Source organism: Dicentrarchus labrax, unplaced genomic scaffold (genome assembly GCF_905237075.1).
Source record: "Dicentrarchus labrax unplaced genomic scaffold, dlabrax2021, whole genome shotgun sequence".
NCBI classification, from domain to species: Eukaryota; Metazoa; Chordata; class Actinopteri; family Moronidae; genus Dicentrarchus; species Dicentrarchus labrax.
In genome coordinates, this window is record NW_026136707.1 from 5,900,852 (window position 1) to 5,923,659 (window position 22,808).

The 22,808-nt window shown below is 36.3% G+C and overlaps 1 protein-coding gene and 1 long non-coding RNA gene across 2 annotated transcripts in view; both read left to right on the forward strand.

Moving 5' to 3' along the window:
• Window positions 1-4,833: 4,833 nt before the first annotated feature.
• The window catches only part of LOC127366964 (sialoadhesin-like), an 88,203-nt gene continuing 70,228 nt past the window's right edge, over window positions 4,834-22,808 (forward strand). The window contains exons 1-3 of the mRNA XM_051406440.1: window positions 4,834-4,865; window positions 5,545-5,617; window positions 5,940-6,080. Of these exons, the coding sequence (XP_051262400.1) occupies window positions 5,572-5,617; window positions 5,940-6,080 (187 nt within the window). The 5' untranslated portion in view covers window positions 4,834-4,865; window positions 5,545-5,571. The remainder of the gene's footprint in view (window positions 4,866-5,544; window positions 5,618-5,939; window positions 6,081-22,808) is intronic.
• LOC127366968 (uncharacterized) lies at window positions 12,160-12,494 on the forward strand. The gene is made up of 2 exons (XR_007885415.1): window positions 12,160-12,276; window positions 12,389-12,494. It is a non-coding gene; the product is annotated as an uncharacterized LOC127366968 (long non-coding RNA).

Below are 22,808 nucleotides of genomic sequence, written 5' to 3' on the forward strand. Positions count from 1 at the left end.
AAGGAGCACCGTAAATTGAGTCAACGTCTTTTTTTTAACAAGTGGAGAGGGAAACGAGGCACGGGGATTTTATACTTAGGAATTAAGTAATTAAATTTGGATTAGCAGAATATAAAAAAATCTTGTTTTTCATTGATGTCTTCTCTTAATTGCAGGTACCCAACACAACAGAAGACGACATTTCTATCAACGCCAGTGTGCTGAAGGAGGGAGATGTCGCCCTCCTGCAGCTGTCTCGGGCCCAAACAACGCCGACTCAGCAAGCTCTGGGCCAAACAATGCAGAAGGAGCCGATAAAAACTTAGAGAAGAAGAATGAAGGAGGCAGCGACGTGGTTTACGCGAATGTGAACTGGGAAGAGCAAGAGCAAGAAGAAGAAGAAGGAAGATGATGCTGTGGGACATGGATCAACCTGGTAGCTCCTATCTTGAGGAGGAGAGGTGCATGGTGGAGGCATGAGCAGAAAATCTGTAGAGCAACGCAATGGAGATGGGAAGCCTATATGACAAATGTAGAGCCTAGAAATGTGAAGAAGGAAGTGGGAATGTGAATATGCCCAGGTTCAATTAAAAAAAAGTGAGAAGAAATAGATCACACTTCTGTATTGCTCTGCCTATTTTTAAAACTATTTTTCAGAATGTCTTGTTCTCTTGTACAAACGTTTCCTCATTTGCTTTTGTTGTTGCTTTGAAACAGAATTTCAAATGAACAGAATTATGTTTCATTGTTTTTAATTTAAGAGGTTTCTAACATCTTGCAGATTTTGTGTCACTGAATAATTTTGTTTTAATGGCATGATATACTGTATTTTTACTCATATAATTATGTTTGGCTTGTGTAAATTGACAGATCCTCCTCTGTTTTACATTTATTTAGTAGTTTGGAATATTTTGTTTATTATATTCTTTTGAACATTGGATTTTTGTTAAAACATACCTTGCTGTAGAAACAATAATAATCCAATAATCCGCAAAACTGCTTTTTGATGAAATGTTACGGAATAATGGTCTAACATTGTTACAGCTGCTGTGTTCAGGAAATTAAGAGGTCAAAAGGTGACTCACTGACTGCTGTACAGCCGCTACTTTCAAAAACTGCTAAGCTTGTTTATGGGTAAAATTGAGTTTCATCTGTTTGTATCACTGTTGCTGAGTATCATTACACATAAAAAGATGACACAGTAAGCAAATATTTCAAATATTAGTGTCATCTGAAAATTATTTTACCCAACTTCTGGGATTTGTCCTAGAACAGGAAAAAGTAGTAGAATTCTCACATTTAAACTGGAAATGTACATTGTTTAATAATTTTGTAATCAATAAAAGGTATTTTTAAAGTATTTGTAGCTTTTCTTGATATTGTTAAGTGCTTTTATTAACACTATTTGCAATGCAGTGTATCTGTATAAAATAATATACTATATATAATGACTAGTCAATTATTTAATCAATGTTTTCCTATATCAACTTATTAAGTACTAGTGACCATAGGAAATACTAATTATCATGTTGCATTATTCAGGTTACTGGCATAGTGTCTGTCACATGAACTGAATCAGTTAATACTACTTAAATTTAATAGTCATAAAACATTTCACCACAGGTTGAGTTTATATTGGTATTTATTAATTTGTAAGACATTTTAGAGGAAATAACTAATGGTTTACTTGCAATATTCTGACTTCAATACTTGCTAATAGGCAGTGTCATCAGGTGTATTATAATTATCTGTATAATAGTTTCATCAGCCCCCTTTGCACAATGTTTTACCCCCAGGATTTTTACTATAATAGTGAACTGGTAAAGTTCAGTAATGGAACCAGTCAGATTATTCATAAAACGTTAATTATATCAATAATACAAACAATATTTGTAAGAGGAACAGGTCGGGTGTTGGTGAAATACTGCGCCTCGCAAGATTCAGTGTCCCGGGCCAACAGGTGGGTGACGAGCAGAAACATAGCAAGAAAGCTGGTTGTTGTTGTTTGATGTCAACTTTTGACATTACATTAATAACGTGGTTTACACTGGGATGATTTAACAGGACAAATACACCTGGTACAGAGCTGACAGAGGCCAGGAGGACTTTACTGGGACCGGACGTGTTTTAAACATTAAAGCTTCTAAAGTCAGGGGTCCTTTTATCTGCAGGGCTGATAATGATCTAGGAGCTGGACGTTGCAACATCAACCAAATAAACGGTGAATATAAGTTTTCGTTTATTTAAAGCTTTTATTTACCTTTTGGCATTTAACACTTTTGTCATTGTAGACATACAACAACATTTTGTAGGGTGGTACCTCTCAGTGACAAGCGGCATCAATAAAAACAAGATAAAAAAGATAATACATGTAAATACAGTAGTACTGTAACCCATATTGAAATGTGATAAATGGAAGTAATTGATTGAAATGCATAAATAAGTTTATTAATTAAAATGAATTCATGTAAGAATCAATCAATAGCTTTAATTGAATGGAAAGAGAAAAAAGTATGGCTGTAAGAAATTCCTCATGAACTTCCCTTTAGGAGACTCTCTGCTTGTTGCCGTAGCAAGAAGGAGAGTGGAGCAGAGAGGAGAGAAATTAATCGAGAGAAAATATTTTAATGAAAAGTTGATTTAGAAGCTGAAAAGTAACACCTGCCTGGTCCGGGATTCATGAAGATTTTGATATTAGTAAACCACAACGGTTTTTGGTGAGTTTCAATTATTTTCATTTAAGCTTTGCTTGTAGTATAATAAATGCTAGCGAAGAGCTAACAGTTGAAAAAGCTATAAAACATACTGTTAATCAGTTAATTAATTAGTTTGGTTTGTTAAGGAAAATGAGGTATGAATGTATATTGTGTTAGTGGAAAAATGTGGAAATGTATTTTATGTAAAGGTGTGTGGTTAATTGCATGAGGGCAGGGAGAAAAGTACAGCAGTGTGAACAACAGGGCAAGGTAATGTTGCAATTTACAGTAATTATAAAACTTTATCCTGGTTTATGTAGTTAGAATAATTCATTTATTTTTTTCAGTTTTTTTCCTTGTTCCTGTATGAAGTTGACTTGAGTGTTGCTTCTTCTGCAGTGTGTGGAGTGGACGACAAACACACACACAAGCGCTGGATACAAGATGGCGAGCCAACCCATGGACCCATGAAGTTTCTAGGAGACAACTCCGCCCATCATGTCAGAAAGGATCCACTGTGTACACACTGTTGGTAAACTGGCTGCCAGAGCGGTAGTGTTGGGGTTATTCTTTTTTCCCTTTTTCTCTCTTTGAACTGAACTTGAACTGAAATTAAGTATTACTTCATATTGTATTCTGCAGTGTTGGGGTAGTTACTGAAACAAAATCCATTACACATTACTAGTTACTTTTTTAAAAAGTAATGCCTTACTTTACTGTGTTACTCGCTGCTTAAAGTAATTAGTTACACTACTAGTTACATTACTTTTGGATTACTCCATGAGATCACCTGAGATGCACCATACCTTCATTGCCAATGTTTTCTTTAGCTCAGTGTCCATCTTGACATAACACTGGTCCAGGTAGCTTGTAAAGGTTTTCCTGTCTTATGGGGCGCCCGCCCGCTGCCAGTGTATTTTGCTCAAGTTTCGAAAGACTGACGATTCCACAGTTACTTTGTGTTACTCCCAACACTGGTCTTCATAATTGTGAAAGTTATGATTTAAAGCATAAGTGTTTGACTTGACTAAGATTTTTGAAAATGGTGTAAATATTCTTTTATTTTCTTACTTCTTGTGAAGGAAAGAAAAAAAAGGGGTAAACTCAAGGAGATAGAAAGAAACCAAAATAGGTGCGACCTGTCCACATAAAATAAGACAGTTACTTATAGACCGGTCTAATATAAAAACTTTCTAAAACCAAATTATTAAAATCTAGGTAAGGGGAAGATGAGTTCTATTTGTTTTTTTTGTTACCTGCAGGACTATTCACTGGTTCTAATATTTGTTATGTGTATTGTCTATGTTAAATTTCAGTAAACTGGTTTTTGTATTTAAAGTACCTGGTCTCTGGTTTCATTTTTGTATGTTACCCCACTCTGTTGAACCTAGAACTGGTCCAGTAGCATTAATAGGGTTGTATTAGAGCATACATGTACCACAATACATATAAATATGAAGAGAGAGGCATTTGGATGAGCAGGTAAGCAGTGATAGTGCACATTGTCAGTATCAGTATAGAATATAGATTTACAACAGTTTGACAGTATACAGCAGAGACAAGATATGTGTAGTATATGTGTATGTGCTGTTTGTACTAAAGTTTTTATGTGCAATACAACAGGTGGGTGAATGAGTCTTTCAGTCTATAACTCCTGTGGAGGGTGGGGGTGATTTGAGGCTTCAGCTCTGGGGAAGAAGCTGTTCCTATGTGTCTGTTTGAACTAAATGAGATCTTTCTCTGTCCGTCCACTGACTCCTGGTAAAGGACTTTGACCAATTCCCAATCAATGCTCTGATACGTTTCTAAAGCAATTGATATACATTATCATATTTTGTTGTTGTTTTTATTGACATTATTATTATTACTACTACTACTACTGCTACTACAGGTCAACAATCACTGAACTGAATCTACATTCAATATGAAATACATAAAGCTGTTGAGTTGGAGTTAGATGATAAAATGTCCGTGTGCCATACAACTGTATCCGCCCTCCCCATATGACGTGGGACTGTTTAAAACTGATAAAAAAGTACGTACATTTCATTTTCACACCCATGTGCACTTTGTAACTTCCTCATTTTAGTTAATTCTTGCATGCGGTTCGAGAAAGCAACATAACTTTTAAGGAACTTCTTCATTTCTCTATACGTCTTGATCTGTCTGCCTGGAAGACCTGAAGAAAATGTAAGTCATCATAACTTCTATATGACACATATTGAATTCATAAATGTTAAATACACTATGAAGTAATAAAAACATAAACATTGGGTCATTTTACTTTAGATCAATAAACAATGTTAAAGGTATAAAAAAGAAAACACAGGTAGTAAAATGTCCCATTGAAATGTAAGCTGTAATTTGATTGTAGTTTGAGACAGTTGAAAATAGCTGTGAAAAAGAAACTGTACCCTTTGTAAATAAATTGAAAGAAATCAAGAAAAGAGACCATATGTTTGTCATTTTTCCCTTTTTCACAAAACAGTATAACTTCCTGTTTTTTCCTTTTCATCATTTCATCTTCTACGCCTTGTTTAACCAAAGCAGCATGTTGTAACTCTGACAAACTGAATGTTACAAAGTGTGGGTCAAACAATGAGTTTGTTTTTGCAAATCTTTATAATAAGTTATAAATAAAAAGGCAAAATTGCAAGAAACGTATTTAAAATAAGTATTGATTAATTTAACTGTTTAATTATAGTTTTTTTCATGAAATTAAGAAATAGATACAGGATTGCAAACGTTTCTTTGTATGCAACCTCTGCAAATATTGCATTCAATAGTAGCCTCCAAATGAACCCTACTGTAAAAGTTTATAAGGGATGAAATGTACTAATGATGTGAATTGTTCCATGTGTAATTCCAGAGTTTCTGTCTCTCCTGACACACAAAGATGGCTGCAGCTCTGACTCTCCTTCTCATTGGCTGTCTGCTGCAGAGTGAGTTAAAGTTCATTCACATTTTTATAGTTTTATAGTCATCAATGACTTTAAAACTATTAAAACCTATATCTACACACTGTTAGTTACATTCACACAACAGAACAACAGTATCTATAATACATGGTGCACTAAATACATTTGATGGGTGAAACATTTTATTTTTATCTAGAAAAATCATTACAGTCATCTTTTTGGATTATTTTATGAATAAAGGTTTTGTGCTAAGATTCTAGCACGGCAACCAAACAGTCAAATTTCCTTATTATTGTAAAGTAGTTTTCACTTGTTCTCATTTACAGGTTTGTGTCTTGTGTTTCAGGTGTCCACTGTGGAGAGTTTAAGGTCACTATGCCGCAGACTATAGAAGTTCTCAGGGGATCCTGTGTGACCATCCCCTGCTCCTTTGATATAAAGGACGGATATAGATCAGACTTAGATAGAACATGTAAAGCAATGTGGAAACATTATCAAGATGTTGTTGTGTTTAATAGCAGAAATCCTCATTCGTCTACAATAAAAGGGAAAACTGACAGGAGTCTTAACAGCTAAAGACTGCACCACAACTCTGAACAACATGCAACCTGAACACAGCAATAAATATTACCTCAGAGTGCAATGTGACAATGGCCTCAAATATGATTTTTTTGAACAAAAGTTGGACATTTCAGTAAAAGGTAGGTTTTAAAGTCAATGTATTTACACTTAAGTTATTTAGAACTGCTTTGACCTTGTACTTCATTAATTGCACTTTTCAAATAGTATAAAACAGAGAAGAATTACATTTTTACTGACTGGTCAAAATGTACCTTTCCACCAGATGATCCTCACAGACCGACTCCTGACTCCTTCACACTGGAGGTGAAGGGAGGGAACCTCAGTGAGTTTGAAGTGCTCTGCTCCAGCTCCCTGTCTGTCTCTATCCTCCAACCTGACATGGACCCCAGCCTGGGTCACAGTCAGGAGACACTGGAGGAGAATCAGGACAAAACTAAAGTCAAGACCTCTGTTGTGAACTTCACTGCTTCTCACCTCCATCACAGACAGGAAATCTCCTGTACTGCCGTCTACAACAAACAAGATGGCAGCACTGAGTCATCTGTTAGCACCAGTTTAACAGCTGATATTTCATGTAAGTCCATTTGTTTGTTTGTTTTTTAATTCATCATGAAACAAATTTAATTGAATTAGTCAAATCTTCTACAAAATATTAGCAGAAAAGTAATTTTGATGACAATATTTATATATAATGCTTTTTATAAAAGAGCAAAAACATGACAAATTACTTGATTTCCAAATATCAGATTACATTACACCTTTAAATAATACCAAACATTTATTTGTCATTTTTTGTGTGGAAGTGCAGCAAGAAAGCTGGCTGTTGTTTGATGTCAACTTTCTTTACAATGATGCTTTACCAGGATGAATATGATCAAAGTTAATTCAATCTCCAGGGAACACAGATATTACGACTTATAACTGACAATGTAACACATACCAATGATATTTATTTTTCAGATTCCCCCAAACACACCACAGTGTCAGTCAGTCCCTCTGGTCCAGTACCAGAAGACAGCACTGTGACTCTGACATGCAGTAGTACTGCCAACCCAGCAGTAAGGAACTACACCTGGTACAGAGCTGATGGAGGCCAGGAGACTTTTATTGGGACCGGACGTGTTTTAAACATTGAAGCTTCTGAAGTCAGTGGTCCTTTTTTTCTGGCAAGGCTGAAAATGATCTTGGAGCTGGACGATCCAACATCAGTCAAATAGACGTTCAGTGTAAGTATCTAATATCAAACTTGAAATGTTCTATATACTCTGATAGGTCTAGCTGTATGCAGTACACTGATTTACATTTAATAATATATTTTCATTATTTGGCTAAGTTAGATATTTACGGTATGTTTAGGATTTTAAAAATGTCCAACTTTAGCACCACTGTGTTGTCATCAAAAATATTTTTGTGTAGCACATGTATACTCTAATACAACTCTATTAATGCTACTGGACCAGTTCTAGGTTCAACAGAGTGGGGTAACTATACAAATGAAAACCAGAGACCAGGTACTTTAAATACAAAACCAGCAGTTTACTGAAATTTAACATAGACAATACATATAACAAATATCAGAACCAGTGAATAGTCCTGCAGGTAACAAAAAAGTAAAGTAGAACTCACTTTCCCTTTTTTTCCTCACCTAGATTTTAAATAATTTGGTTTAGATAGTTTTTATGTTAGACCAGTCTATAAGTCTATATTTTATTTTATGTTAATATGTTGCACCTATTTTTGGTTTCTTTCTATCTCGTGTTAACTCTTTTTTTAAGTTAGAAAACAAAAGAATATTTACACCATTTTCAAATATCTTAGTCAAGTTACACCCTTATGTTTTAAATCATAACTTTCACAATTATGAAGACAGAATAAAGTATTAATTTCAGTTCAAGTTCAGTTCCACTCTTGTATTTCAGTTCAGCTCAGTTTAAAGAGAGAAAAGTGGAAAAAGAATAACCCCAACAGTCCTACCGACCTGTCCAACAGGTCACGAAAGAAATTAATTATTCTAACTACATAAACCAGGATAAAGTTTTATAATCACTGTAAATTGCAACATTACTGCCACGTTGTTCACACTGCTGTACTTTTCTCCTGCCCTCATGCAATTAACCACACCTTTGCTTTACATAAAATACATTTCCACATTTTTCCACTAACACAATATACATTCATACTCATTTCCTTAACAAACCAAACTAATTAATTAACTGATTAACAGTATGTTTATAGCTTTTTCCAGTTACAACTGTTAGCTCTTCGCTAGCATTTATTATACTGCAACAAAGCTTCAACGAAAATAATTGAAACTCAGCAAAACCGTTGTGGTTTACTAATATAAAATCCTCATGAATCCCCGACCAGGCAGGTGTTACTTTTCAGCTTCTAAATCAAAATTTTCATTAAAATATTTTCTCTCTTTAATTTCTCTCCTCTCTGCTCCACTCTCCTTGTTGCTATGGCAACAAACAGCAGCAAGTCTCTTAAAAGGGAAGTTCATGAGAATTTCTTACAGCCATACTTTTAACTGTTTCCCATTCAATTAAAGTTAAACAATTATTAATTGATTCTTACATGAATGTATTTGTATGAATTAACTTATTTATGCATTTTAATCAATTACTTCTATTTATCACATTTCAATGTGGGTAACATCTGCATTCCACCTTACTAGTTAATCCTTTTCAGTCTCCAATATCACATGTTAATACAAGCTAGTCAGTCATTTAATGGTGTCTCTCCCTTTAACTAGTTAAGTACTAGTGAAGATAGGAAATACTAGTGACCTTGTTGTATTATTCAGGTGTTTGCACTCCAGGGTCATCAGTCACAAAAAAGGTGTTGGCACCAAAACTTCAAAAGAAAAATTGTGACACATCTACCTTAATTATTTCATGAAACATATCAGATCAAGTTACACCTATAAATATTATAAATAATAGTTCCATAAATTTTGTCATTTATTTTTCAGATTCACCCAAACACACCACAGTGTCAGTCAGTCCCTCTGGTCCAGTACCAGAAAACAGCACTGTGACTCTGACATGCAGTAGTACTGCCAACCCAGCAGTAAGGACCTACACCTGGTACAGAGCTGATGGAGGCCAGGAGACTTTTATTGGGACCGGACGTGTTTTAAACATTGAAGCTTCTGAAGTCAGTGGTCCTTTTTTCTGCAAGGCTGAAAATGATCTTGGAGCTGGACGATCCAACATCAGTCAAATAGACGTTCAGTGTATGTATCAAATTTCAAACTTAAAATGCTCTATATACTCTGATAGGTCTAGCTGTATGCAGTACACTGATTTACATATAATAATATTTTTTCATTAATTTGTTCATTTAGATATTTAAGGTATGTATAGATTTAGAATGCCGAACTTTAACACCCCCATGTTGTTATCAAAAAAGAGATTTTTGCATTCCACCTGTTCTAGTTAATCCTTTTCAGCCTACAATAACACACATGTCATTACTGGCTAGTCAATCATTTTAATGGTTTCCTGACACCCCATTAACTTGCACAGTAGTTTGAGGATGGGACATATTGGTCGCCAGGTCGCATTATTGCAGGTATTGCCCTCAAGAGTCAGTTGGGTAGTCCAACAAGTGTCGTGTTAGTGCAGCAAGGGAAGCCGGCTGTCGTTTGCGGTCAACTTTCTCTGATTTGAACACAAATATTAGATCAAATTTACAATAAATACACATAATGTTTCCTTAAATATTTTCTTTTTCAGATTCACCCAAACACACCACAGTGTCAGTCAGTCCCTCTGGTCCAGTACCAGAGGACAGCACTGTGACTCTGACATGCAGTAGTACTGCCAACCCAGCAGTAAGGAACTACACCTGGTACAGAGCTGATGGAGGCCAGGAGACTTTTATTGGGACCGGACGTGTTTTAAACATTAAAGCTTCTGAAGTCAGTGGTCCTTTTTTCTGCAAGGCTGAAAATGATCTTGGAGCTGGACGATCCAATATCAGTCAAATAGATGTTCAGTGTAAGTATTGCATGAGTAAAACCCAGGCACAATTCAGTTTATCTAAAGATTCTATTTAGTCATTCATTCATTATCTTTATTTTATTTTGTATTTTTTTCCCCCAAAGCTCCCTGGTAGCTCACCAGCGTGCCCCATAAGAATATCATTTAATATAATTATTGATACAATGTCTTCAGTAAGATGTTAACAAAATTTCTTAATTGATGCAATAAATAAGCAGGTCAGATTTAGAGCTTTGTGAAAAACAAAACAAAAAATGATAATGAACATTTTTTACTCTAAACACACAAATCTCACCACATGTGGTCAGCAGGCTCTCGTCTCATTGATAGTATCCTCATTTTGGTGATAGGGGTTCAGTTAGAAACAATATTAAACCTCATGAGATATAGTTTTTAGTCCCATTCATAGTAATTAGACTCTTTCACAGTTTTCCAACTACAATACTCCTTCAGTTACTTACAACAAATTGAAGCCAGTGATTCAGTGTATCGACAGCTCTTTAACACCTTCAAATCTTCCACCTTTTACAGGTTATTGATATTATTTAACTTTTAGATCCAGCAATATAAAAGTGTTGCGTAAACTGTTCAACGGCTCTTCATTATTCCACATCATTGAAAGAATTTCAAACCAGTAATTCAGCCTGTCGTAGGCCGTTCAGCAGTCTGCATTCACACACATTCTCTAGTTATATGAGAGGTTGTACGTTACATCTAAGAGGTGTCTCTAATATTTAGTCTAGTAATAGTATGAGGCAAGATTAGAACCGTGACCGTCACTGTTCAAATATGGTCTTTTGTGTCCGATGTAAATAACCTCTTTGTTCTTTCTTGTTCCATCCACTGACTCCAGGTAATAACCAATTCCCAGTCAATGCTCTGATGTTTCTAACTGGTTTAAATCATTATATATTTTTTTTTACAATTTATTGACTTCATTTTGCTCCCTTTAGTTACCACAGGCCCTCATCAGTATAGAAGTCAATTCTTTGATAAAATCAGGCAAATACACTAACAGATAACTAAATATGTCATTAGTTAACCCACTTGTAAAACTAACCTAACCCTGGGTTAATATGGCTACAAACAATTCCTTTATTCCTGTGGTAACAAGACACACAAATGAGCACAGAAAAGACCCTCAATGTGGAAAATGATTGACTTTGCATTAAGTTTGTCTTCACTTGCAACTTACAGTTATTGTGATATCAGTACATCTTGTCATTTATTTTTGCAAACTTGATTAAACATGACTATTACAAGCTTGACTCAGACATGTGACAGCAGAGGGAGTCAACACACACAAATGTCCAAAGCCAAAATAATTTATAAGAAAATAAGAGTTAGGATGTATGTGTGACTAAACTAAGAAGGCGTGGATTTTATTTTATACCTTTGACCCCTCCCAGTAAAGGAAGCCACATGGGCTGTCACAAACTTCATTCTTAACTTGTCTGTCTTCTACATTCATTACAGTTGCTCCCACAGATCCTGCCCTCATTTTATTGCATCAAAACTGCAGACCAGCTCAACTGTTCCTGTGAGACTGTGGAAAACCTTCTCCCACTTTACAGTGGTATTTGGATGGTTTACCTGTCAATCACTCTGACAAGTTTGCAATCAGCAACGAGCTTCTAAATGAGACAAGGCTGAAGATAATCATCACTGTGAATCAACCACAGGAGAGGGATCTTTCCACTTTGCTCTGCCGCAGCTCCAACTCTCTGGGATCTGCCAGTCAACCTTTTATGTTCTTCAAACATCTGCAGAAAGTCAAGGTTTGTCATATAGTACTATTGATTAGTTGGAAATGATCAGGATTTCTTCACCTTTTATTTCATTCGTTTATTTAGTGACAAGGTTTTTCCTTTATAATAATAAAAGTAGTGATGCACTGTAACCAGTCCCCAACCAGGATGATTGAGCCACTGTTGCATCAATGACAGGGATATGATATGTGAAGTGTTATTGTTGTTTCTTGTGACAGGTCTTCGAGCAACATTGTGGACCGTACAGTGGAATTCTTCTATTGGCTGTTGCTGGTGTCTCTCTCAGTGTCAACGTCTTGTACACAATCTACGTGGTGTTCCTTTGGTATGTATGTTATTACAGTGGATTATATTTTTATAAAAGCTCTGCTGATGAATAGCACTGCTGTTTTTAGAAAATATTGAATATGTACTTTTATTTTTCTTTCTCCTCAAAGTAAAAGAAGAAAGAGTGTGAAGCCAAAAGAAGAGGAGATGACTTACATGTCTTTGGATCGTAGAGACACATCTCCAGAGTATGATGTCATTGCCCAAACTCCAAAATGACTCCCTCTACTTCCACTGATGATGAGCTTGATGATTATCACATAACATTGCTTAATGATTTATTGTATATCTTATACTGAGGCAAAAGCTCATCCTTCATCACCTTGCCTCTCCTGCAGTGCCTTAAACTTCCACTTAGTGATATCAGAGTTTATGTATCAATTATCTAACACTGAACAACTATACAATGTAATGTAAATAAATACTTTCTATATGAATCTTCTAATGCTCGCTTTTGTAGAAATGTTTTAAACTTCAACAGAAAGGTTATTGATTATGCTATATGGTCATTTTTAGGTACTGAGGTTTTCATGTTTGTTGGTGTACATATGTATGGTATACATACTGTTGTGTCTCGTCAAGTGTGTTAATTTTAGTCATGTTCATGTTTAGTGTTTCATATTTAGTCCTTCCTGTTTTATTTTGTACTGACCTTTTCCCTCACATTTCAGACCCTGACTTCCTCCCTTTGTGTGATTTTCCCTTCTTTGTAATTTTCTGCCCCGCCCCTGATTGTTTTCACCTGTTTTCACTTACACCTGGTATAAATAGTCCTTGTCTCCCTTTTGTCTTTGTCAGTTTGTCTTGTTCAGATTGTGAAAAGTATTGTCATGTGTTCCAGCCAGAGTTTTTTCATGTTTCGATTAAGGTTTGTTTGAAGTTTTTATCCTTGTTGTGAGCGCCTTTTGTTTTCTCTCTTTTTTTCAACAATAAATAAACAATAAATACCCCTTTTGTACATCTTCGTCAGTCCCTGAGTCGTGCGTTTGAGTCCACCAGAATTGTGTCTGAGGTCGTGACACGTACATGCTTTTCATGAATAAGAGGACAGGATTTACAGGACACTGGATCGAAGAGATGAGTCTCAGAAACAGACGTGTCAACATCCACTGAGTGCTTTGTTGATTGTTTGACAATGACACTGAAATATTTCTCAACAAAATATTAGACCATTGTTCATTTCCTGTTTGTTCCCTGTTCCAAACAGTAATTGTCTTTTAAAGCATGACCACAATTGTTATATAACTTCAACCATACATTTGTTTTTTGTAATTTGTGATTTTAAACTGTTTCAGAAGGCTCAGACAAATGTTGTCTACCTGTCGATAGTGGACTTGTTGTAATACTATTTTGAATATCAACTAGAATTATCAGTGTGTCTGAACCCCTATTTGCTACAATAGGTGGAGTACAATAACATGAGCACAATGTAATGTAAATAGCACTGTAGAGATAGTAGCTTTGAAGGGGTTATACTGCTTAATTATTGGTGAAACTGGATCACAGAGGTATTCACTTAACTTTGTGCTCATTTGAGTGTGTGGTGGTTTTATTTGCACTCTTTTATGTTTGGTTGTAAATTTGTCTTTACATACAATACATACATATAGAGACCATGTAACTGCAAAATGCAACATTCACTGATAATGACATTCAATATGACATTCAAAAAAAGGTTCATACATACTGAACTGAACTCGACTCAATTAGATGATAAAATGTCTGTGTGCATATGACTGTGTCTTCCCTTTCCCTTATCTGACGTGTGACGGTTAAAAAACATTTCTTGAAACAATTACAATTAAATATTTATTCATAAACTTATTTATAATAATTTGTAAGCTATATATGTTTCCCATAGTAAGTAAGAAAAAGTACACTTCATTGTTACATGAATCTGCACTTTTGTGACTTCCTCATTTTAAAGTTAATTCTTGCATTCTGTTGGAAACAGCAGCACAACTTTGAAGGAACTTCACTTCTCTATACATTTTTGCTCTGTCTACCTGGAAGACCTGAAGACAATGTAAGTCATCATAACTTCTACATGACACATATTACATAAGCAACATTTTTTAAATGTACTATAAAATTCAAAAAAATATAAACATGAGGTTACTTTGCTCTCAACAATTACAGTGCAAAATTTCAAAGGTAGAAAAAAAGAAAAGACACGAAATATGTGAAAGGTGGCAAAATCGTCCGATTGTGGTTTAAGAATGTTGAAACTAATTCTCTCAAATAAATTGTAACTTTGTAAATAAACTGAAAAAAAAGACATAGTATGTTTGTCATTTTTTTCCTTTCACAAACAGCATAGCTTCCTGTTTTTCATTTTTATTATCTATTAATTTTCTACGTCTTTTTTAACCAAAGCAGCATGTTGTAGCACTGAACTGAATGTTACAAAGGGTGGGTATTGATTAGACCTTGATTGAAGTATTGATTAATTTAACTGTTTAATTATAGTTTTTAAAGGAATGCAGTTATATCGTCCCCTTATTCCTCTACGAATGATAAATAGCTGTGCTGTGTCACCGTGACCTCATGAAATGAAGAAACAGATCCGGATTGCAAAACGTTTCTTTGTCTGCAACCTCCACAAATATTAAATTAAATACTGGCTTCCAGGTGAACCCTACTGTAAAAATTAATGAGGGATGAAATGTACTAAAGATGTGAATTGTTCCATGTGTAATCTCCAGAGTTTCTGCCTCTCCTGACACACAAAGATGGCTGCAGCTCTGACTCTCCTTCTCATTGGCTGTCTGCTGCAGAGTGAGTTAAAGTTCATTCATATTTGGATCAATGACTATAAAACTATTAAAACCTATATCGACGCACTGTTAGTTAAGCATTCACACCACAGAACAGCAGTATCTTTGATACATGGTGCACTAAATACATTTGATGGGTGAACAATTTTATTTATCTCGAAAAATCTTTACAGTCTTCATTTTGGATTATTTTATGAATAAAGGTATAGCGCTAAGATTCTAGCACGGCAACCAAACAGTCAAATTTCCTTCTTATTGTAAAGTAGTATTCACTTTTTCTCATTCACAGGTTTGTGTCTTGTGTTTCAGGTGTCCACTGTGGAGAGTTTAAGGTCACTACGCCGCAGACTATAGAGGTTCTGAGGGGATCCTGTGTGACCATCCCCTGCTCCTTTGATATAGAGGACGGATTTGGATCAGACTTAGATAGAACATGTAAAGCAATGTGGAAAATGAACAAGGGACTGTTGTGTTTAACAGCAGAAATCCACAATCGTCTACAATAAAAGGAAATTTGACAGGAGACTTAACAAAAAGAGACTGCACCACAACCCTGAACAACATGCAACCTGAACACAGCAACAAATATTACCTCAGAGTGGAATGTAACAATCGCCTGAAATATAATTTTAATCAACAAAAGTTGGACATTTCAGTAAAAAGTAAGGTTTTAAAGTCCATTTAGTTACACTTCAGTTGTTTATTTTTGTAGAACTGCTTTGACCTTGTTCTCCATTAATTGCACTTTTCAAATAGTATATAAAATGGAGAAGAATTACATTTTTACTGACTGGTCAAAATGTACCTTCCCACCAGATGATCCTCCCAGACCGACTCTGACTCCGTCCACACTGGAGGTGGAGGAGGGAACCTCAGTGAGTTTGAAGTGCTCTGCTCCAGCTCCCTGTCTGTCTCATCCTCCAACTCTGACATGGACCCCCAGCCTGGGTCACAGTCAGGAGACACTGGAGGAGAATCAGGACAAAACTAAAGTCAAGGCCTCTGTTGTGACCTTCACTGCTTCTCACCTCCATCACAGACAGGAAATCTCCTGTACTGCCGTCTACAACAAACAAGATGGCAGCACTGAGTCATCTGCTAGCACAAGTTTAACAGCTGATATTTCATGTGAGTTGTACTTAACCATTAGTCGATCAACAGAAAAATAGTTCTCAACAATGCTATGGTAAGCGTACTGACTCATTTCCCGGTTTACTTCCTGCTCTGTGTACACTGTTTGGTGCTGTAGCTCTGTCAGTGAACACTAAATATAAATTTGTTTTTCTCGTTACAGCGGTTATTTTCCCGCTTAAACATTTAAACGTAGACTATTTCTAACTAAACACTCGGAGTTACTACTTCTTTTAGCGATTTTTTCATACATTCTAGCTTCATTAGCATTAGCAGTTAGCTATGGCCTCTCCACTATCCTGCTCAGTGTGTTGAGGAATCTCTGTATTTCAAAAACTCATTCCTCGCGTGTTCTTTTAATGAAGCGATAGGAGAAGATTTAGTTTACTCAATAATCAGCTTTATTCTTAACACCAGTAGAATGTGCAAAGTTTACAGAGTCTGGGTTCAACTACAGTTAACATGACATGCACAAGGTCTGCCAGTTCACGAAGTCTGAGCCACCTCTTGTTTCTAACATCAGTTCTTATATTTTTGCAGATAACACACATAGCACAAGATGGTATAATCTCCACCCCTTGTCCTCTTGGTATCTTGTCTCCAACGATGGTGTTGATGGGGTAGCCAAAACCTGAGTTGTTTTTCACGACTGGAAGGAGTCCGTCCTGTGTTCTATCATTGTTTTTACGAGCTCCTGATACTGACCTCGGAGGCCGTGTTTGCTGCTATCTCTCCCAAAGAATGTCATGTTATATCTGCAACTACCCACACTCTTCTCCCTTATACTGTGCCTGCTATTCATATTTATTAGTAAGTTATAATTCTATAACACATCATACAAACATCTAATATTCATTACTTTATTTCTGTTATTAGTATTCCCTTAACAGCCCTTTATCAATGTAAGCATAATCAATGTAAGCACAAGAAAACATATTTCTATTCTAGTTAATAATCATACAGGTAAATATATAGAGTATAAATCACAGAATATCGCAACATGTGTCAGATGTTGGTTAGTTATTCCTCTGCCTCCTTTAATGATAATGGTTCTTTTATTAACTGTAGTTTATTTACTGCGCTGGAGGCGAGGCTTAGTGAGTTAGAGGAACGGCACCGCACCACGGAGATATCTTTAGCCGCTATAGTTAGCCAGCCCCCAGTAGCCGGTGCGGCCCAACGAAGGTAGCTTCTGCTAGCCGTCCTCCGGTAGTTCCCCGGTAGATCCTCCGGTAGATCCTGAGCAGCCGGGAAGACAGGGAGGCTGGGTGACTGAATGAAAGAAGAATAAAACGCTGAAGCCCACAGTTCACCACCAACCCATTCATGTTTCTACTACATTGTCCCCACTCAGCGACACACCCGCTGAGGAACCAACTCTGGTTATTGGCAGCTCCATAGTCAGAAACGTGAAGTTAGTGAAGCCATAGTTAAATGTATCCCTGGGGCCAGAGCGGGCGACATTGAATCCTGTTTAAATAGACTGTGTCTGTCCCCCGACCACCTAAATTATTTAAAGAAATACAAACAAGAGGAGTTCAACATAAAAACCTAATAAAAAATTAAATCTCCTCAGTAGCACAAAATAAATGAATGAAATGTGGACTGTTAAATATCAGGTCTCTGTCTTCAAAAGCTGTTTTAGTGAATGAATTCATATCAGATTATGATATTGATTTACTTTGTCTTACTGAGACCTGGTTGTCCCACGAGGAGTATGTTAGCCTAAATGAATCCACCCCCAGTCATATTAATACTCACATTCCTCGAGGCACCGGCTGATAATTCATTTGAAAGCCTTGTTCTTAGTCTTTTCACCCAAACTGGAAAACACTGCAGCCAGTTCTATTTGTTATAGTGTACCGCGCTCCTGGACCGTACTCTGATTTTATTTCTGAATTCTCCGATTTTTTATCAAGTTTAGTCGTTAAATCAGATAAAGTAATTATTGTAGGTGATTTTAATATCCATGTGGATGTTAACAATGACAGCCTTAGTAATGCATTTATATCATTAATAGACTCAATTGGCTTCTGTCAGAGTGTAAATAAACCAACTCATTGTTTTAATCACACTCTTGACCTTGTTCTATCATATGGCATTGATATTGAACATTAAATAGTCTTCCCACATAATCCTTTCCTATCTGACCATTATTTAATAACTTTTGAATTCATATTATTAGAGTATAAGCCATTACGCAAAACTTCCTACAGCAGATGTCTATCTGGCAGTGCTGTAGCTAAATTTAAGGAGGAGATTCCTTCAGTGTTTAATTCAATGCCATGTCTGAATTTAACAGAGTCCTATAACGACTTTAGTCCCTCTGAAATTGATAATCTTGTCGATAGTGCTTTAGGCTCACTACGATCAACATTAGACTCTATCGCTCCTATAAAAAGGAAATTATTAAAACATAGGAAACGAGCACCGGGTACAACCACCAAACCCGCCAGTTAAAGCAAATAGCTAGGAAATCTGAAAGGAAATGGCACTCTTCCAAATTATCAGTTATTATCACTCAATTTGGCAAGATAATCTTAAAATTTAACCCTGTACTGTAGCACTGTAGCCAGGCTGACAGAGAGCCACAACTATATTGAGCCACATATCCCCATAACCTTAAGTAGCAATGACTTCATGAGCTTCTTTTATAATAAAATTATTACTATTAGAGAGAAAATTAATCACCAACTGCCATCAACAGTTATCAGTGGCTCTCCAAGTTCAGGGATTTTTACTTATGTAAACTTAGATATATATTTAGACTGTTTTTCTGCTATCGATCTTCATCAGTTAACTTTAATAATTTCTTCATCGAAGCCATCAACCTGTCTATTAAACCCGATCCCAACTAGGCTGGCTGCTTAAAGAAGTTGTTCCCTTTAATTGGCACTTCTTTACTGGATATGATTAATCTTTCTTTATTATCAGGATATGTACCACAGTCCTTTAAAGTAGCTGTAATTAAACCCCTTCTTAAAAAAGCCCACTCTTGACCTAGGGGTTTTAGCCAACTATAGACCGATTTCTAACCTCCCCTTCCTCTCTAAGATTCTGGAGAAGGTAGTCGTCAAAGAGTTGCGTGACTTTCTACATAACAATAGTTTATTTGAGGATTTTCAGTCAGGATTTAGAGTTCTTCATAGCACAGAGACAGCTCTGGTTAAAGTTAAAAATGACCTTCTGATTGCTTCTGACAATGATGTCTCTGTATTTGTATTATTAGATCTTAGTGCTGCATTTGACACCATTGACCATAATATTCTTTTACAGAGACTTGAGCTTGATGCTCAAGGCATTAAAGGAACCGCACTAAGCTGGTTTAAGTCATATTTATCAGATCGTTCGCATTATGTACATGTTAACGATGAATCTTCAATAAATACTACAGTCAGTCATGGAGTTCCACAAGGTTCTGTACTTGGACCAATACTATTTACTTTATATATGCTCCCTTTAGGCAACATTATTAGGAATCACTCCATTAACTTTCACTGTTATGCAGATGCTATCGATCAAGCCCGATGAAATTAATCAATTATCTAAATTACAAACATGTCTTAAGGACATAAAATCCTGGATGAGCAGCAATTTTCTGATGTTAATCTCAGAAAAACGAAATTCTTGTTCTTGGCCCCAAAAACCTTAGGGACTCACTGTCTAAAGATATAGTTACTCTAGATGGCATTACCTTGGCCTCTAGCACCACTGCCAGGAATCTTGGAGTTATCTTTGATCAGGATTTGTCATTTAACTCCCACATAAAGCAAACCTCCAGGACTGCCTTGTTTAATTTACGTAATATTACAAAAAATTAGACACATACTATCACAGACAGATGCAGAAAAAGTAATCCATGCATTTGTTACTTCAAGGCTGGATTACTGCAACTCTTTATTATTAGGTTGCACCAATAAGTCCATTAAAATGCTCCAATTAATTCAGAACCCTGCAGCACGAGTACTGACAGGAACTAGGAAAAGAGATCACATCTCTCCTGTACTAGCTTCTCTGCACTGGCTCCCTGTAAAATGTAGAATAGAATTTCAAATCCTCCTCCTCACCTATAAAGCTCTTCATGGTCAGGCCCCTTCATATCTTAAAGAGCTCATAGTACCCTATTACCCCACTAGAACACTACGTTCTCTGAATGCTGGGCTACTTTCCCTATAGGCCAGAGCCTTCAGTTACCAAGCTCCTCTCCTGTGGAACCAGCTTCCAGTTGTGGTTCGCGAGGCAGACAACCTCACCACATTCAAGAGTAGGCTTAAGACGATCAGGTGAGCCCTGAACCATCCCTTAGTTATGCTGCTATAGGCCTAGACTATCAAGGGGATTTCCCATGGTGCACTGAGCTCCTCTCATCGTCTTCTCTTTCTGCATTCATGTTCCATTAATGCATGTTACTAACTTCACTTCTTCCCCGGAGTTCTTGTGCTTTCTCGTCTCGCAGGTTCTCATGGATTCTGGTGGAGCCTCCTGCCATGGTCCTGCTAGATTGCCATTACCAATACTGTTGTTACTGTGCGTCTGTCTGTCTGTCTGTCTGTCTGTCTCTCTCTTTCACCCCAACTGGTCGAGACAGACGACCACCCACCTAGAGCTGAAGGATCTGTCCTAGGTTTCTGCCTTTAACAGGCAGTTTTTCCCTTGCCCTTGTCGCCAAGTGCTTGCTCATGGTGGTACTGTTGGGTCTCTGTAATTAATGTTATAAAGAGTTCGGTCTAGACCTGCTCTATTTGAAAAGTGTCCTGAGATAACTTCTGTTATGAATTGGCGCTATACAAATAAAATTGAATTGAATAGAATTGATCAATGTTGACAGGTGATTAATCATTCATGTTTTTTTTTTTTTTTCAAAAAGACATGTAAACAAGTAAAAGTTCCTGTTCTCAAAATATGAGGACTTGCTCAATTCTGTTTTATTCCATTGTAAATTGATTTTCTGAGAACAGTTTTTTTGGAAGACACGTAACACATTAACTGTAATGGATATTATTTTTTACAGATTTCCAACATTTTACAGACTCAACGATTAATGATTAATGATCGATTGTAAAAGTATCGAAAGACTAACTGAAAATTGAAAATAATCATTAGTTGCAGCTTGCTAGTTTAAATGTGACATCTATTACTTTGGAAAACAGCAGTCTCCATGCAATGCTTATGCATTACAATTAAGAAATTAATTCATATAGGCTTCAAAACAGTCCAATAAGTGGGTGGAAGTATAGAAACAGAAATATTGCCAGCTGCTGTTGTTGATAACTAACAAGCTTTATCCTTTGTTGATGAATCAAAGTGGAGTTGGTAGGATCCTCCTCACAAAAGTAAAAAACATTTTTTTATCTGGAATGCATTTAACCTAAAAAGGATGCGCATAAAACATGACACATGACTTTATTTCATTCCAAATATCAGATTACATACCACCTATGAATGACACTAATTATTATTTTTTCAGATTTACCCAAACACACCACAGTGTCAGTCAGTCCCTCTGGTCCAGTACCAGAAGACAGCACTGTGACTCTGACATGCAGTAGTACTGCCAACCCAGCAGTAAGGAACTACACCTGGTACAGAGCTGATGGAGGCCAGGAGACTTTTATTGGGACCGGACGTGTTTTAAACATTAAAGCTTCTGAAGTCAGTGGTCCTTTTTTCTGCAAGGCTGAAAATGATCTTGAGCTGGACGATCCAACATCAGTCAAATAGACGTTCAGTGTAAGTATCAAATTTCAAACTTAAAATGCTCTATATACTCTGATAGGTCGAGCTGTATGCAGTACACTGATTTGCATATAATAATATGTTTTCATTAATTGGCTAATTTAGATATTTAAGGTATGTTTAGGATTGTAAAATGTCCAACTTTAGCACCACTGTGTTGTTATCAAAAAAATTTATTTTTGCATTCCACCTTACTAGTTAATACTTTTCAGTCTCCAATATCACACACATGTTAATACAAGCTAGTCAATCATTTAATGGTGTCTCCCCTCTTAACTTGTTAAGTACTAGTGATAGGAAATACTAGTGACCTTGTTGTATTATTCAGGTATTTGCACTCCAGGGTCATCATTTACAAAAACGGTGTCGGCACTATAACTTTAGAAGAAAATAGTGACATAATCTCACTTTATTATTTCATGACTTCATGAATATAATATCAAATTACACCCATTAAAAAAAAAAATCATTTATGTTTCAGATTCACCCAAACATACCACAGTGTCAGTCAGTCCCTCTGGTCCAGTAACAGAAGACAGCACTGTGACTCTGACATGCAGTAGTACTGCCAACCCAGCACTAAGGAACTACACCTGGTACAGAGCTGATGGAGGCCAGGAGACTTTTATTGGGACCGGACGTGTTTTAAACATTAAAGCTTCTGAAGTCAGTGGTCCTTTTTCTGCAAGGCTGAAAATGATCTTGGAGCTGGACAATCCAACATCAGTCAAATAGACGTTCAGTGTGAGTACAACTGTTTTTCGTTACCTAAACCCAGGCAACATTTTATGAATCAATTTCTTACTGCAGAGTAAATGTGACATTGTGTCTATAAATTTATTTATAATCATGGGCCATGGTGTCTTACCTTGAGTGTTTGCACCAT